The sequence below is a fragment of the Mustelus asterias genome, chromosome 5, assembly GCF_964213995.1.
Source record: "Mustelus asterias chromosome 5, sMusAst1.hap1.1, whole genome shotgun sequence".
Taxonomy (NCBI): Eukaryota; Metazoa; Chordata; class Chondrichthyes; order Carcharhiniformes; family Triakidae; genus Mustelus; species Mustelus asterias.
In genome coordinates, this window is record NC_135805.1 from 83,350,990 (window position 1) to 83,369,313 (window position 18,324).

General features: G+C 42.6%; 1 protein-coding gene across 2 annotated transcripts in view; it reads left to right on the forward strand.

Annotated features, from left to right (window-relative positions):
- The first annotated feature begins 66 nt into the window (after positions 1-66).
- The window catches only part of LOC144493650 (low density lipoprotein receptor adapter protein 1-B), a 114,567-nt gene continuing 96,309 nt past the window's right edge, over positions 67-18,324 (forward strand). For both annotated transcript variants that reach the window (XM_078212931.1, XM_078212932.1), the window contains exon 1: positions 67-222. In XM_078212931.1, coding sequence (XP_078069057.1) covers positions 138-222 — 85 coding nt within the window. In that variant the 5' untranslated portion in view covers positions 67-137. The remainder of the gene's footprint in view (positions 223-18,324) is intronic.

Genomic DNA, 18,324 nt, shown 5'->3' on the forward strand with positions numbered 1-18,324 from the left:
GTCCCCCGGCCGCTGCGCCCCTGCTCTGTGAGTGAGAGAGAGCTGCTGCCGCCGCCTGTCCCTCAAACCCATTCCACTCACTCACTGTGAAACCCAGCAGCTCCACACCCACCGCAACTACTTTGCACTCGCCAACTATGGACGCTTTAAAGTCGGCTGGCCGGGCGCTGATTCGGAGCCCCAGTATTAGTAGACAGAGCTGGGGGATGGCCAGGCACCAGAGTAAGTTTTATTCTATATATGTGTGTGTGAATTTGCCGGCTCGGTACAATGACAGAGTCTCCGGTGGCTGAGAGCAGGCGGCCAGTGTCTGCTCACTCCCAGTGGGGAGGGCAATCCGAGGCTGCTCCCCAATCCCCTGTTATGTGTAAAAAGAGAAAGCTTCATTGAGCCACTTCCATCATTTACTCTGCAATGTGTGCTTCTCGTTTATGAAAAATGCAACATTGAAGTCGCTGCTTTGAATTATTCGGGCCTTTCTTTCATACAATTAAGAGCAGAGCGGGGTTCTCTGGGTCCATGTGCCCGCCCTGTTCGGCTGTAGACTTTTGGTACGGTTGTGTTTGGTGGAAATGATTTCAATGATGTTGTGGCCACCTATGTTGTGCTTTCCCATACCTTTTCATGATGTTCTAATTAGCATTAACTGTAACAAGTGCAATCACATAGTTCAGCTGTTTTGTATTGCAGTGTGTGATTCCAGATTGAAATGGAGTAATTTCTAAAAATGCCACTGTGACAAATTTCAGTTCATTCAGCAGTTTTTGGTTGTTTGCCTGAGGGTGAGTCTGATAAACTGAGCACAATCGAGGCAAGATGGACATGCCGTTCCTTACTCCGTGATTATATTTTTAAAGCAGCTATTGATATCTAATCACAAATTTATAAAAAGGATTGGTTGTGTATGTTCGTCCTTCAGAGTGAAGATGGTCATGTTCATTATCTGGGGTGTATGTTAGGGTGCCCGTGGTTACATAGACGACTGCTAAGGCTGATCTGTGCCCGGAAGGTTCTGCTACAAATAGAACAGGATACAGCAGATAATTGAGTTTTGTATGAGTTGCTGGCTCAGGGTTTCTTCTCTCTCTCTGATATGTGCCTGATTTTGAAGGAGGCCACGCTTTTTTGTTTTGGTTGCAACAGGTGCAGTGATACTGGGTGAACTTCTCCCAGGGTGGCATGGTGGCACAGTGGTTAGCACTGCTGCCTCACAGTGCCAGGGACCTGGGTTCAAGTCCGGCTTTGGGTGACTGTCTGTGTGGAGCTTGCACATTCTCCCTGTGTCTGCATTGGTTTCCTCCCACAGTCCAAAGATGTGCGGGTTAGGTTGATTGGCCATGCTAAATTGCCCCTTAGTGTCCCAAGATGTGTAGGTTGGGAGATTAGCAGGGTAAATAAATGCATGGGGTTATGGGAATAGGGGTTGGGTGGGATTGTTGACGGTGCAGGCTTGATGTGCCAAATGGCCTCCTCCTCCACTGTGGGGATTCTATGACTCTCAAGTCAGTAGCAAAACTCCTAAGCAAAGCCTTCAGGGTGTGCTTGCAACGCGTCCTTTGATCATCACGAGAGCGTACCCCAGACTAGAGCGCTCAGAAGTTTCACTTTGGTACGTGAGTGTCAGGCATTCTGGCTACGTGACCGGTCCAGTTCAGTTGTGACTGTACCAATATGGTATGGATGCTTAGCCAGTTCAGGCAAGCACCTCAGTGTCGGGTATTTTGTCCTTCTGTTCTTCTGAAGGCCGCTCGAGTGTGTGACTTTGAGCATCTTGGCATGATGCTGATACAATCATTTTCATAGAAACAGGAGGCCATTTGTTTTCTATGTTTCTATGAAATTAGTGGAGCATCTTGGCATGAGGCTGATGCAAAGTCTCACATAGTGGAGCAGAATGGGCAGGACTATAGATTTCCAGTTTGGCAGGCAGACTTGCTTTTCTTCATTCCCAGTCTGCTGAAGGCTGCACTTGTTTTATTGAATCTTACCTGTGTCGCGTTGTCAATTTAGACAACTCGTGACAGTGTGCTGCTGAGATAAGAGATTTTATCCACTGCTGACAGGTCCTGGTTAAGGCCTGAGATCCTGGGCTTGAGATACAGCTTTCCTACAGCAAGTTGAAATATTATTTCAGTTTTTGTCATACTGATTGGAAGGCTCAAGTTATCCCATGCATTGGAGAACAAGCTCATGCTACAGCACATGTCCAGTTTGAACTGGTAGTTAGTACACAGTCATTGGCAAACAGGAAACCATGAAGCATGTCCTTTTGACACCTTTGCCTGGAGTTGCCTCAGATTGAGTAGCTTTTCAGCTCGTGTAATATCGGATTTTGATGCCAGAACCAGCATTGTGGAAGGCATCGGAAAGCACAGCTGGAATAAACATGCTGAAGGGGGTTGGTATGAACATGCAGCCCTGTTTAATTCCATTAATGACAGGGAATGGGTCAGAAGACTCACTATCATCCAAGAAATGTTTGCATATTGTCATGGATCTGTCAAATCTTAGTGGTGAATTTAGTAGGGCAGCTGAATTTCTCCATTAAGGTGCTTACACCTGACTATACTAAAGGCCTTGCCAGGTCAACAAATGTGGTCCATGTTCTATTCTTGGCATTTTTGCTGGAGCTGTCTAAGTACAAACATCATATTGGTGGTTCTTTGACTTTTTCTGAAATCGCTCTGCCTCTCTGACAGCTGATCCTGGTTGAGTTTTGCACTAAGAGGTTCAGTGGATTCTGGCGAAGGTTATATTGGCTATAGAGAGAAGTGAGATTCCTCTGATTGTCACAAGACTGATGAGTTCCTTCTCTCTTGTATAGGAGGTCAGTGAGGTATCTTTGTGTTCCTTGCACCCACATAAACTGAAGAGCTCAGTGTGCTTCTTGACTCGGCATTTGAGCACTTCAGTACTAAAAGGATTAATTGATTTTGGGTGGAATTCTCATCTGGGAAATAAGTCCTGTGGTGGGGGAGGTAACATGGAGTGTGTCCCATTGCGGAGACCAGTGAGAAATCAAATTTCCTGGATGTGACATCATTAATAATGCAACTGAATGTTTTCCACTGTATTCCATGGCAGGCAGATTTGATGGTGTGTAATCTGCCATCTTATTCAGGTTCCATATTGAAAAGACGCCAAATATCACTGACCCACAATTGGACTTCCAGGAATATTTAGGCTAGAAGATGTACTGTCATGCCCCCCTGCCTCCAACCACTGCTGAGGTCCAGGGTTGCCAGTGGCCTCCATCCCAAACTCAGAAGGCAGCCCTTGACATTGTTGAGGTGAGACCTGACATCTGCACGCCACGTTGTTCCAAATGTGTTTTACCCTGGCTTGATTTCCCGCTGGTATCGCAGGAATCGGTCATGGGTGCTCGGATCTTCACTGCATCCCATTAGTGGGATGCAAATAAGTTTTACACTGGCCTCCAGCGGGATCCTCGATCTGCCATGGTGGGCACCAGCAGAAGATCCTGCAGGAAATTCATGTTGGTATAAAACCATTTTCTGGGTCTCCCTGCCGGATTCTTCCCCCACTCTCTCACCTGCCATTGAACCCACCGGTGATGGCTTGGGAGAATTCCACCTCTAGATTCATGTTGATGCTTGAAATTTGCCTGAAATAAATACCTAAGATTTTTAAATAATCCTTAATGGCTTCAAAACTACTTGTGGTCAATTGAGTATATAGTTTCCCTCACTGTTTGCTGTTCTTATTCACATACTGAAGGTGTGGTGTTAATGCTTATCTGTAGATTAACAATCTGTAGATTGTGATTATTTTTGTGTCTTCGTTTGGGAATGGCAAATATCACATCATTGTAAATCTATGCTATGTAGATGTGTTAGATCTTTATAAAGTTATCTTTTAATTTGACACCATTGTCCAACACAAAATATATTTTATGGATCTGTTTTTAAGTTTCTGATTATGGATCCCACTCTTTGGATCATGATTGATCTGTGTATTTCCAGAAATTCTAGAAATAATATTTGGAGGGAATTCTCCCGGCCTGCCCGCCACGGGAATTGTAGCGGCTGGGGGCCGGACCACGCAAAGGTCCATTGACCTCGGGTGGGATTTTCCAGTTTTGGGGCAAGTGCGGCCGGAGAATCCCACCCATTATTTCTGATTTCCAGCATTCACAGAAGCCTTGTACCCGACTCTATTTTAGGATGTTATTTTAGCAACATAAGAAATCTTGTTATTGGTTCCATCTAATATAGCAGGTTTTGGTCAGGGAATTTTCGGATGTGTGCTAATGGAGATGATCTGGAATATTAATTCGAAAAAGTGTACATACTGCTTCCAAAAAGCACATTGGTGATGACACTGCCAATCTTGTTGAAGGCCAGCATCCACAAAATCCTGGTTTTAATTTGTAACATTGTATGATATCAGAAAGATTATTGGAATGACACCATAGAAGATGCACATGTAACACCCATGATTTAGGTATAACAGTCTTTAGATTTAGTTGACGATTGCTATTTCTACCAGGAGTCTTGCCATGATTTAAATTTTGCATGTTTCTCTACAATCTGTCTGCTGATCAGCAAGATGGATCAGGGTTTATGATTTTAAACTGAAGAAATTTTGGAGATGAATGTTACTTGAATAATTAATTACCTTGTGGTTGGAGTATCAGACGCGGTGCTAAATCCTAAATGAGCCGAATATTATGGCAGCATTGGTTGGAGTTAATCTGCAGGGAGGTGAAAATACTTATCTTTTGCGCGCTCTCTCTCGCTCCCTTGTGCACTCTTTTCAGGCACTATATCCTTGGAAGATGTTGGACCATGGTTATGCCTGGCAGGGTGCTGTAGTGGTTTGCCTATGAGTGAACTAAATCAGCTGAATACTGTTCTTATGTTAAGATTAACAGCTGACGTTGTGTCTAGTCTATAATTGAGCCTTTCTATTCTGACATAAGATGTAAAGCAGAAATTGAATCGTAGGAAACATGACTATCTGTTGGCTGCATATAGTTGTTTTGGGAGGGGGTGAGGGTTTGGTTTTGGGAGATTGAGAAGCTTACATTGTGCTCTAAATTATCTTACCAGCCTGTCACAGTTAAACCTTCCCATTAAGTAAAATAACTTATTATTTGACTGGTCTCCCTTAACTCTAGTAGAAGTAGAATAGTAAAACTATATCATTGCTGGCCTTCAACCTATTTGTCTTGTGGGCTGTTCTTTAAAAATCTTGGTAGATCTCCAGTGCAGTTTGAGGACTCCAGTACAGGTGGTCTGGACAAAATGCTGTGCTGATGTGCCTGTTATTGCAGCAAGATTTACCAGGTATACACAAGAAGAACCTGATTTGCATTTTTCTCATGCTCCTTTCTCGCTGCTCCTCTCCCTTTTTGAAAATATTGACATCTTTGCTCATATATTGTTTCACAGAAACTAGTGCCTTCAATACCTCGTGTAAGTCATTATTCATCTGTGTTAGTGAATGTTGACAGACTTTGAATCCTGTGCAGCATCACTGAGGAGTCTATTTATTGCTTGTCAACTTACACATTTCTATCATGGGTCACTGCATAGCTCTCTGAAACAGGCAACTTAACTTTTTTATTTTGCTTTCAGGATGTAGGTGATGCAGATTTTATTGCTCATTGCTAATTATTGTGAGAAGGTGGTGGTGATCCTTCCTCCTTGAAGTACTGTTCTCCTGGGTGGCAAAGGCATATAAAGAAAGTAATGAGGTGCAAAAAGAAATAGAACCTGTTAACAATGCCATTTTCCTTCCCTTAATAGATTTAAGCAAAGGGGAATGTGGGCCCATTATAGCAAGATGTTGGCAAGACTATAATGGTTATAGGAAAATAGCAAATTAATATTTTGCATCTATTTTCATCCACCAGCCCATGTTATTAAATAAGTTTGAAAACTGCAATGCATTAGTCATAATCTTCTAAAATTTTGTATATTTTGGAAATGTGCTTTTTGGATTTCATAGTTGCAATTGGTACTTCCTGGATGAGATCCTTCCATTTGTTAAATTCCAGATGGGATATCCTCAAATTGTTATGCCCCCAGGTGAGGAGAGGTGAACTGGCTCCCTTTCTTTATTCAGTCCTCTCAGTTGGTCCAAAGATGTACGGGTTAGGTGGATTGGACATGCTAAATTGTCCGTTAGTGTCGAAGGACTAGCCAGGGTAAATGCATGGGATTATGGATATAGGGCCTGGGTGGGATTGTGGTGGGTGCAGATTTGATGGGCCGAATGGCCTCCTTCTGCGCTGCAGCATTCTATCATTCTATAACAGGATTAATTCAAAATGATCCCGTCCCTTGTGGACACCTTTTCCCAGTCCCAATGTATTTATGTTTTAAAATAAGTCAATTTAAAAGTGAGTTTATTAGCTACCTAAATATTGGTTGAAATTGTCCATCCATGTTTGTGGTTGGGAGTTTCTGGTGCCTCTGAAAGTGAACGGAGTTTTGCCTGGGATGCCAAATTTTCTGCTTTTGCTCAAAACGGATGAGGTCAAAGAATCCCATTAGCAATAAAATATATGCACACAGGTTAGAAATGAGAAGCCCAAAAATAAGGTTTTTTAAAAAAGATATACAGATCAGTCGTTAACTTGCGCAGGAGCTGTCAATGGTGAAACATTGGGCGGTACGGTGGCTCAGTGGTTAGCACTGCTGCCTCACAGCGCCAGAGACCCAGGTTCGATTCCTGGCTTGGGCCACTGTCTGTGTGGAGTTTGCACATTCTCCCCATTTCTGCGTGGGTTTTCTCCGGTTTCCTCCCACAATCCAAAGATGTGCAGGTTACGTGCATTGGCCAAGTTAAATTGCCCCTTAGTGTTGGGGAACTAGCTCGGGTAAATGCATGGGGTTATGGGGATAGAGCCTGAGTGGGATTGTGGTCGGTGCAGACTGGATGGGCTGAATGGCCTCCTTCTGCACTGTAGGATTTTATGATTGCTGCCGTTTGAGATTAGTGGTTCCAGTAGCACTGACTTCAACTGTTTAGTAGTTGGATTTGAGATTCCCAGGTTCTACAGCTTGGCTGAGAGGAGTTTTTCTGCCTCCTACTTAGCTGCGGCTTTGCTAACATGGCTGCTTTAAGCAGTCAGAGGGAGAGCGGAAGACTTTTATTTTACCTGTGACTGCTGATATCTTTCCTTGCTTCAGTGTCATGCACTCCAATACACCTAGCACTGGTCCACACCAACCAAGTTTGAAGTTGGCTTTTTATCCCAGTCTCCTGTACATTCTTGGAAGGTGAAAATCCACAAACCAATCTGGGAGATAGTTTGCAGGACACAATTCCTGCTGAGAGGATAACCACCTTCTGTTGTCTCTACATGAGATTACAGTTAGTTTCTTGATGCCTTTAGCATGTCTTTGTTTGGAAAAAGTGTGTGATATTTCATTGTCTCCCAGGGCTTGGTATCACCCACAAAGAAACCTCATAGAATTTACATCCTCAACCATCTTTGGCTTGTATGTTTCTTTAAAAAAAAATGTATGTCTTATTTAAAAGTTCACTATGTCTATATGTAATTCTGGGGTTTGTTCCACCATATTGATAGTATTTCAGTTTTAATAGTTCTTTGACATTTTCCAAGGGCTGTTATTATGTTATTAGGAATACTGATGTGGAGATGCCGGCGTTGGACTGGGGTGAACACAGTAAGAAGTCTCACAACACCAGGTTAAAGTCCAACAGGTTTATTTGGTAGCAAATACCATTAGGAATACTTGGCAGAGTTTCATAAGGTACAGTTATTTTAGCTAAGTTCACATTTTGACAGTTAAGAGCCTATTAGAGGATTAACTACCTTGAGTAGTAATTTGCTTTTGTTTGATTTTGGTTGAATATTGATATTTAGAAGCCTTTCAATGGGTTTCATGAATGGAGTTTCTCTTCTCCATTATTAAGTGTCTATGAATGCGAGCTGCGTTAAATTCTGGCTAATTCCAGGGGATGGCGGGACTGAGGAGAGATTGACTAGGTTTGGATTGTTTTTGCTGGAGTTCAGACGAATGAGGAGGGAATCTCATAGAGACTTGTAAAATTCTAACAGGACTAGACAGGGTAGATGCAAGGAGGATGTTCCCAATCGTGGGGGAGTCCAAAACCAGGAGTCAGAGTCTGAGGATTCTGGGTAAACCATTTAGGACGGAGGTGAGGAGACATTTCTTCACCCAAAGGGTGGTGAACCTGTGGAATTCATTACCACAGGAAGTAGTTGATGCCAAAACATTGAATGTATTCAAGAGGCAGCTAGATATAGCACTTGAGGCGAATGGAATCAAAGATTATGGGAAGAATGCAGGATTAGGTTATTGAGTTAGACAATCAACCATGATCGTAATGAATGGCGGAGCAGACTTGAAGGGCCAAATGGCCTCCTCCTGCTCCTATCTTCTATGTTTCTAGATTTAGAAGTTTCTTTTTTTTTCATTTCCACCTAACTGCGGAGGTCTGCCCGTAGTGGTATTAGGTGAGTGGCTATGGAGGTGGCATGGGAGGATTGGTCGGGGGGACACGAGCTTGCACGGAGTGGCAATGGGGGTGTTCATGGCTGGGGTGGGGAGGGGAGGTGGTGGGCTAGTACTGGTGAAGGGCTAAAGGACCTAACAGCTTCTAAAACAGCTACAAATTCCCAGAGAACCTTGCCTGACAAGTCTTCTAGTCAGCCCACCTTGGCACTCACTTGTCCCTGTGACCGCTTTATGATATGCTTCTAAGGCTAGTGGGCCCAGCTCTAATCAGTACCTACCTCCCTTGAGTGAAAATTGGGCCTAACGGCTCTTTAAGCCGAGTTTGAAAATTTTCTGACTCGAGCAATCAGCGTCAGTATTGAAAATCCTGCCCCTGGTACTTTTAGTCTGTATCGAACTACTCTGTCAGTGGCTCAATGCATTTATCCAGAGTTGCGTATTACTTTAAAAATGTGTGTGTCTGTGACAACTTAGTGGCTACCAGCAGTTGTCATTTTCCAAGAGAAAGCTCCAAATGTTTTTTGAATGACTGCAGGACTTTATTGTTTTATATATTTGAATGGCCTCATCATTATTGCTTGTTTTGTGGGTTTCTTAACAATTGCAATCAATGAACTAATCATTCAGAAGAATAGGAAAACTGCTTTTGAACGAGATATAATTATTTATATATAAATGGTAAAATCTGGTGCATTTATTGCAGCTTTATGTATGCAGTTTCCTTTATAAAGGGGAGTAAAATGCAATGTAACGTAGGGTGTTCCTTAAAATAATGAACTTTTTAACATTTTTGATCTTATAGTTGGAGAGCTTTATGGTTTTGTAAAGATATTAAATAGAAGTTTTCATGATTAAAATATGATGGCAGACATTCTAAAAATATTTCCAGTAAAAGCCCTCCGGCATTATTTCTTATTCTGACAGGTGACTGTAACGTGGCTCATAAAGAATGTGCATTCTGCAAGATTTTGTGGTTTGTGTTTTCATTGACCCACTTGATAGATTTCAGAACATTTTTTTGTAATTCTCTGCTTGTTCAGCATATTTTTTTTTTGCAGTAAGAAATTTAAGAAATATTAACAACTAATATAGCATCTTTAACATAATGAAACATCCCTAAGCGCTTCACAGAGGAGCATTATATGACACTGAGCTACATCAGGAGATAATAAGGCAGGTAATCAAAAGCTTTGTTAAAGAGGAAGGTTTTATGAAGTGAATTTACAAGAGGAAAGTTGAGGTGTGGGGAGAATATTTCAGAGCTTGGAACTTAGGCAACTGAAGGCACATCCTCCACTGGTGGGGCAGTTAATATCGGTGAATGTTCTAAAGGCCAGAGTTGGAGGAGCGCTGGTATTTCAGATGTTTTTGGGGTTGAAGAAGATTAGGGAGGTGCGAGGTCATGGAGGGTTTTGAAAATGAGGATGAGAATTTTAAAATCAAGGCGTTGCATGATCAGGAGCATGGGTGTTAGGGGAATGAAACTTGGTGAGAGTTAAAAAACAGACAGCAGAGTTTTGAATGACCCCAAGTTTTCAGAAGGTAGAATGTGGGAGACCAGCTAGGATTGTGTTGGAATAGTTGAGTCTAGAGACAGTGGGGCCGTGGTTGAGGGTTTAATCAGAAGATGAGCTGAAACTGGGACAAAGTCTAGCAATGTTATGAAGGTGTAAATAGTGATGGCCTCGGGTTGGAATATGACACCAAGATTGCAAACAGACTGACTTGATCTCAGACTGTTGCCTGGGAGACCGTTGGAGTTAGTACCTATTAAACAGTTTGGAAGACGGACCGAAAATAAATGGCTTCAGTTTTCCTAATATTTAACTGGAGGAAATTTCTGCTCGCCCAGGAAACTTGCAATTTCTCATCTGTGCTGTTGTTAAGTTACTTTCAACTGAGGTAGTAGCAAAAGTCATGGACCTCCATACCCTGAATTTCATTGTCTGAAAGTAACTTGCTTAGGTTGGATTTGCGCACTCTTCAGTACTGGTGTCAGTCTTGGCTCAGGAGTAGCACTCTGGTCTGACCTGAGGCTTAAAGTCTCACCACAGGACGTGAACAAAATGCAACAACACCAACTTAAATGCGGCCAAAAACTGAATTCTAGTGTTGATAGGAGGTGTTAACATAAGTAATTCTTACTCGATCATATAATCTGAAGGAATACTAATTAATAATCGTTTTAAATCTAAAAGAGGGACTTGTAATTATATAGTGCCTCCTAAGATAATAAAAATTCCAAAACACTTCACCGGGAGCAATACAAAGCAAATTTGACACCAAGTTGCACGAGGAGATATTGGGACAAATGGCCAAACGCAAAGAGATCGGACTTCAGGAATATCTTAAAGGAGGAAAAAAGAAGTACAGAGGCAGAAAGATGTAGGCAGGTAACTTCAGAGCTTTGGGTATTGGGCAGTTGAAGGCATAGTCACAGTGGTGGAGCAAATAAAATTGTGTGTGCTCAAGAGGCTGGAATTAAAGGAGTGCAGACATCTTGGAGGGTTGTGAGGCTAGAGAAGATGACAGAGAATGGCGAGGTCATGGAGAAATTTGTAAAGAAGGGTGAGGAGGCATTACTTAACTGGGAGCCATTGTCATGAAATTGGCAGTGGTGTGGATCGTGGGTTCCAAAGGAATAAATCTAACTTGTTGTTGTTTATTATTAATAAGTATAGCTTGTCATAATACTTTGTATTCAAAGAAAATAGTGTAATATTTAATTCATGGTTAACGTAATATGATATTTTCTTGCTCATTAGAAGCCTGGGTAATTTATGATACTAGGTCTCATAGACAAATGTACAGGTCTTGAAGAATGTGGAAAAAACCCCCAGGAATTTTTAAAGGCAACACTAGGATCAGAGATACCTTTGAATATTTAAAAAAATGTTACTGGTCTTTTATTCAGCAGAATTCTGAAAACTCAGCATTTTTTAATAATTTCCCATAAGTAGCATCTTTCACCTCACTTTATGCTTCTATATTCAGGATCTAGGCTGAAATGAATTAGGTTGCTGTGTCCTGATAAGGAGCACATTTGATAGATGTTCAACGGACCAGCTGTTTTAAAAGGTTTAGCTCTGAATTTGTTTTTTTTCAGTCTGTACATTATTAAAGTTTTGGAAAAAGCTCCTTTGATCACCCTTAATTACTCCTTTTAGTCACACTATTTCCATCATGCACACCTGCCCACATAGCTACCAGTCTTTTTGATTGAAGCTTCCCACCTCCAGTATGCATCTTCAAGGAACTTAGCACAATAATGATATTAATTTTAATGCCTTCATTAACGTTGATTGAATTTTTTGAGGAGGTAACCAGGTGAATAGATGAGGGTGGTGCAGTTGATGTAGCTTTATATGAATTCAGCAAAGCATTTGACAAGGTCCCACATGGGAGACTCATAAAGAAGGCAAATACACATGGGATAGAGGGTGATTTGATAAGGTGGATTCAAAATTGGCTCAGTTGTAGGAGGCAGAGGGTAATGGCAGAAGGCTGCTTTAGTGACTGGAAGCCAGTATCCAGTGGCGTACCACAGGGATTGGTGCTGGGTCCCATATTATTCGGCATTTATATAAATGATAGATGACTATGGGGTTGCGGGGGGGGGTGGGGAGAACGGCGGCAGCGGCAGGCGACTAGTAGGATTAGTAAGTTTGTAAGATTGGCCGGGTGGTTAACAGTGAAATTGAGAGTCTTGGACTACAGGAAGATGTAGATGGGATGGTCAAATGGGCAGATAAGTGGTAGATGGAATTTAACCCTGAAAAGTAATGTGATGCATTTTGGAAGGAATAATTTGACAAGGAAGTATTCAACGAATGGTGTTAACCTTGCTCCAGTTAATTGATAGACACAAAATTTTTTAATCAAATCACGTCTTTATTGGGAAAATATAGAAAAACTTTAAATACTTATGACTGCTACAACACTGAATCTCTCGCACTGTTTCACAGTTAAATGCTTCTATATCCCTATAAATCTATTATAATTTTACAAACGTAGATTTTAACTAGTTATCTCATGGTTTTGTAGGAGTGTCTCTATCCACTCATGCTGGCCAGGCATGGAGTGGGATCAGACATCATCAAGTTTACAGCTTGTGGTTCTTCTCTTCTGATTCCATTCTTCAAAACTCCAATTTTTGAGATTGGCTGGAAAACATTCAGTTCTGCACGTAAGTATTAATCATAGGCATGTCATCCAGATTAGTTTAGTTTAAGCTGGCTGACCTTAGGACAGTGTCCTAAGCCTTCTTAACACTTAAAATCAGTCTTCTGGTTCCTGTCCATTTGATCGATTTTAAAATGACTTTACCCATCGTAAAACCAAAGACATTGATTGACAGGTAAACAGAGCAGTCCACTTACTCAGCTGGAGTTAAAACTTTCCGTCCTAAGTTAGCCATATTTCTCATCGGGCCATAGCAGTGACCTTTCTTTGTTTGGTCATTTTGAATTAGACAATAGCATGACACTAGGAAGTTCTGAGGAACAAAGGGAGCTTGGCGTGTTTGTCCATGGATCTCTGAAGGCAGAGGGGAATGTTGGTGGGGTGCTGCCTTTGTCAATTGAGTCATAGATCACAAAAGCAGGGAAGTCATGTTGGGGTTGTATCGAACTTTGGTGAGGTCACAGCTGGAGTACTATGTGCTGTTCTGATCGCCACATTATTAGAAGGATGTGTTTGCACTGGAGGGGGTGCAGAGGAGATTCACCAGGATGTTGCCGGGGATGAAACATTTAAGTTATGAAGAGAGATTGGATAGACTTGTGTTGTTTTCATTGGAGCAGAGAATACCGAGGGGTGACCTGATTGAGGTACAAGGTTATGCGGGACTTAGACAGGGTGGATATGGAACAGCTGTTCCCCTTAGTTGAAGGGTCAGTCATAAAGGGACACAAGTTCAAGGTGAGGGGCAGGAGGTTTAGAGGGGAGGAGGAAATCCCTGGCAAGGTCACCTTTAGGTTCCCTTTTCTTTCCTGCCATTCATATACACTTTCCAGCAGCAGTTGTTGAATATAATTGGGAGCAGGAACCTTGACTAATTTGTTTTCTCTCTTAGATGAGTGATGCTAAGACCTATTATAACATTGTAACTGCTTCAATGAACTTCATATTGACCAGCAATTAAACCTGTGAACTTTGGGACTCTCGTGGCTTTCTGCTACAACAAAAGAACAAGCAGAGGAATTGCAGACCAACAGACATAAAAGTCTGGTCTTGGAGATATGGCTGTTATTATGCATGGGTGGACTGACCTTCAAAGATGGCTGGATCAACAGGACTTATTTCCAAGGAGAGTACAGCTGTAAACAAGAGTATGTGGAGCAGCTTGAGCTATTTGTCACTGCTAATAGTCCTGCTGTTAATCAGGTGGTGGGGAAAGGGTGATATTTTTAATGGCAGCGGGCTCAAAAGTATATGAAACAGAAGAATTTGCTCGTCCCTGCTAAACCAAAGGTTACACTGTAGTCAGACATTTTGTGTAAGCTTGAGCAACACGACCGTCCAGATATTGGAGATTCCTGAGACCAGGCATTTGTGCCCAGTGAAAACATTGGAGAATTTATCGTTGCTTTGAAAAGTTGTCCAGCCATTGTAGCTTGAGAATTTCAAGAGAGCATCGCAGGGCAGATTTGTACATAGTTTAAAAATTGAATGCATTTCGCAGTAAGTTGCTGACATTGCCAAAGTTAACTTTCGGTACTGCTTGCTAAACAGCATTGTCCATGGACATGCTGGAATGTGACTGGAGAGAAGTCAGAGTTAACAACCACCAGTCATCTGCTGAAGTAAATAAGCTGCAGCTGAGTAAGTCGAAAGCCCCATCAATAGCTGTTAAAAGTATGACAATGTCCTGTTAACAGTGTTTAGGCCAACATTGGGCATAGAATTGTCCATTTCTGAAGGTAGTGTAGTGCAGCTGCAAGACAGGATCATCTTGTCAAGGAACATTGAAAAATGTAACTGGAGAAAATGCTGGCTGGAGGAAAGCGCAGTCGCTGTCAAACAGCACAAGGTCAGTGAGAGGTTGGTGGAGACCCCAATGACCCAAAGCATTGGGATGTCCAGTGGAACTTCCGAGGGCATCAAAGGCCTGGTAGCATTGGATGGAGCTCCAGTAAACAGTGAAAAACTGAGTCAACATCAACTGGAGAAATCAAGCATAGAATTATGAAATTATAGAAGAGAGAAAATTCCCATAATGGAAAGTGTTTCCATTCCAGTCACACACAAACAAGCAAAGTTGCACATCATGATAGTGGAAGGGTGAAAAACCAGCCTTGTTAGGGAGCAACTGGTAAATAAAACTGGAATGAGCTTTATTGCATAGAAGCAAAATTCACAAACAGGATGACATGATCGCCAAACACACTCGGGTGTTTAGTGAAACTAGCCAACTGATTTCAGGGGTATAAGGTCAATGTATGGGTCCAGAGGGAACGCAAGACCAGTTTATTTCAGGTCTTATCCTGTACCCTAAGCTTTAAGGGGGAAATTAGACTTGAGACTCAGAACATGATCTCTAAAGTAGAACAGAGTAAATAGGCTATTCCCATCGTAGTGGTACCAAGGTAGATAGAGTAAGAATATGCGGTGATTATAAGATGAGTGTAAATGAGGTACCAGAATCTACTTGATACTTTGCCAAATGTGAAGGATCTGTTCAATGTTGTCAGGAGGCCAGATTTCTTTCAAAAGTGGATCTGCCAAATGACTATCTGCAATACGAGTCTAAGTCATATTTGACTATTAATACGCACATGTCTATTTCAGTTTTATAGGCTGTCATTTAGTGTTTCTTCAGACCCTGGAATTTTTAGGGGTATGAACCAAATTTTGTAAGGCATTCGGGGAGTAGTGTTCTATTCTTCAAATGCGTAATGCTTCACAACTTTGTGGCCACGGTCAGTAAAAATGGGTTACACCCTATCGAGAGTAAGGTTCAAGTAATAGGAAATGTGCCACACCCTTGGGATATCCCTGAGCTCAGATCCTTCTTGGATCCTAGTGAATTACTAAATTTGGCTAAAAACCAAATTTGGCAACCTTATTGCATCCGTTGATGGGACTCCGGAGGAAGGGTGTCCTGTGGAATTGGACAGGGCAGTGTGATGAGGCATTCCTGTTGTGTAAAAGTCAGTTGGTAGATGGTACAATGCTTGTACATTATGATGTGTCCAAACAGATTAAATTAGAATGTGATGATACTCTATCTGGAGTAGGGGCTGTGATTTCATGTACTGGATAATGATGAGGAGACATTGATTTACTGCCTCATGCACCCTCAGAATTGTAGGTGAAGCATTGTCTTTGATTTTTAGAGGAAAAGTATTTCATAAATACTTGCCATAGAATCATACAGTGCAGAAGAGGCCCTTCAGCCCATCGAGTCCCCACCCAACTCATTAGAAACATCTGAACCCCCCCCCCCCCCCCCCCCCCCCCCAATCCTGGTTAGGTGCATTGGCCATGCTAAATTCTCCCTCAGCGTACCTGAACAGGTGCCAGAGTGTGCCGACTAGGGGATTTTCACAGTAACTTCATCACAGTGTTAGTGTAAGCCTACTTGAGACACTCATAAATAAACTTAAACCTCCTGCCCTTCACCTTGAACCTATGTTCCCTTGTGACTGACCTTTCAACTGAGGGGAACAGCTGCTCCTTATCCACTCTGTCCATGTCCCTCATAATCTTGTACAACTCGATCAGGTCACCTCTCAGTCTTCTCTGCTCCAACAAAAACAACCCAAGCTTACGCAACCTCTCTTTATAACTTAAATGTTCCATCCCAGGCAGCATCCCGGTGAATCTCCTCTGTACCCCCTCTGGTGCAATCACATCCTCCCGATAATGTGGTCACCAGAACCGCACACAGCACTCCAGCTGTGGCCTCGCCTAAGTTCTATACCAGACTTCCCTGCTTTTATAATCTGTGCCTCGATTGATAAAGGCGAGTGTCCCATATGCCTTTTTCACCACCCTACTAACATGTCCTTCCGCTTTTAGAGACCTGTGGACAAACACGCCAAGGTCCCTTTGTTCCACCTCCTAGTGTCCTACCATTCGTGGAGTACTTTCTTGTTAAATTACTCCTTCCAAAGTGTATCACCTCACACTTTTCAGGGTTAAGTTCTTTCTGCCAATTTGACCATTCCATCTATATCTTCTTGTAGCCCAAGACACTCGACCTCACAGTTAACCACCCTTTCAATCTCCTCCCAACAGCACTCGCAAAACGTCCCGGAATGATATTAGTCCTGTTCTGTTCCAGATGTAGACCATTACGCTTGTAGAGGTCCCACCTTCCCCAGAAATGGTCCCAGTGATCCAGGAATCTAAAACCTTCCCTCCTGCACCAACTCTTAAGCCACACATTCATCTGCACTATCCTCCTTTTTCTGTGCTCGCTAACACGTGGCACTGGGAGTAATCCCAAGATTACAACCCGAGAGATCTTGCTTTTTAGTCTACTGTCTAAATCCCCGAATTCTTGATGCAAGGCATCATCCCTCTTTCAGTCTATGTCACTGTACCAACATGTACCATGACCTCTGCCTTATCACCCTCCCTTTCAGAATGCCCTGCAGCCGTTCAGTAACATCCCGGACCCTAGCACCAGGGAGGCAACACATCATCCTGGAGTCACGTCGACGGTCACAGTAGCACTTATCTGTACCTCTGACTATAGAATCCCCTATTACTATTGCCCTGCCTCCAATTCTGTACAGACAAGCTGCTTGTGGTATCAGAAGCTTGGCTCTGTCTGCATTCCCTGGAGGAACCAGTGCCTTCATCAGCCTCCAAAATGGAATACCGATTTGCGAGTTGGACCCAGCGGACTCCTGAACTAACTGCCTACATCTCTTGGACTGCCTGGTGGTCACCCATTCCCTTCCTTCCACAAGTCCCTTCAGCTGCGGTGTGACCATCTTCCTAAATGTGCTAGCCACAATACTCGGTTGTTCCACAGTGTCCCCAGCCACCATTACAGTCCTGAAACCCAAGCTTCCAGGAGCAGCAGCTGGATACACTTCCTGCACACATGCTGGCCCCGGGCACTGGAAATGTGTCCGGCCTCCAACATGGAGCAAGCAGAGCAAACCACAGCTTTGAGTTCTCCTGCCACGTCTAAACCCTTTAAGTTTAAAAACTTTGTAAGTTTTTAAAAAATGAAATAAAGCAAATAATTCCCTACCCTTGTGTAAATAATGAGTTTCAATTTACTATGGTTTGCAAATTCCCACCAGGACTTGCTCACCAGTCAGCTGCATCTGCTGGTCTCGTGTCACTTTCTGACCTGTAATGTCTGTGCCCTTTTTTTGGTCAGAGGAGGAGGGAACACTAATGTAGAGTTTCGGGCTTGACTGCTCCTCTCGACCCCAGTTCTTCTGCTTCCCACATTTCAGTCGAAGTGACTATGTTGGCTTCTCCCAGAATGCTCCTCAGTGAAGTCTCTCTGCCACCCTCTGTGATTTGTATGGTCACAGTTTCATGATCTAAACTGATCATAAATCACTGATGGGATATTTTGGATCCTAAATCTCTGGTATTCACTTTAGCTGCAATCTGAATATCGAGATGGCATTGATTCTGTCCGCTTATTAGTAAGACATTAAATACAGATGATCAGGAGATCATTGTAATGCCAATGTGAAGTCTCGATTACCATCCCCATCAGAGGTCAAGCCTAATGGGGAGTATCTATTTTCCTCTTCTCTCACAGATCAATTGGCAGTCACAGCAGATGATGCTGGCAGAACAACTCATAGGGACACTATATTTGCAAGAGTATACAACTATATTGCAAATGGGTGGCTAATACAGATACTGG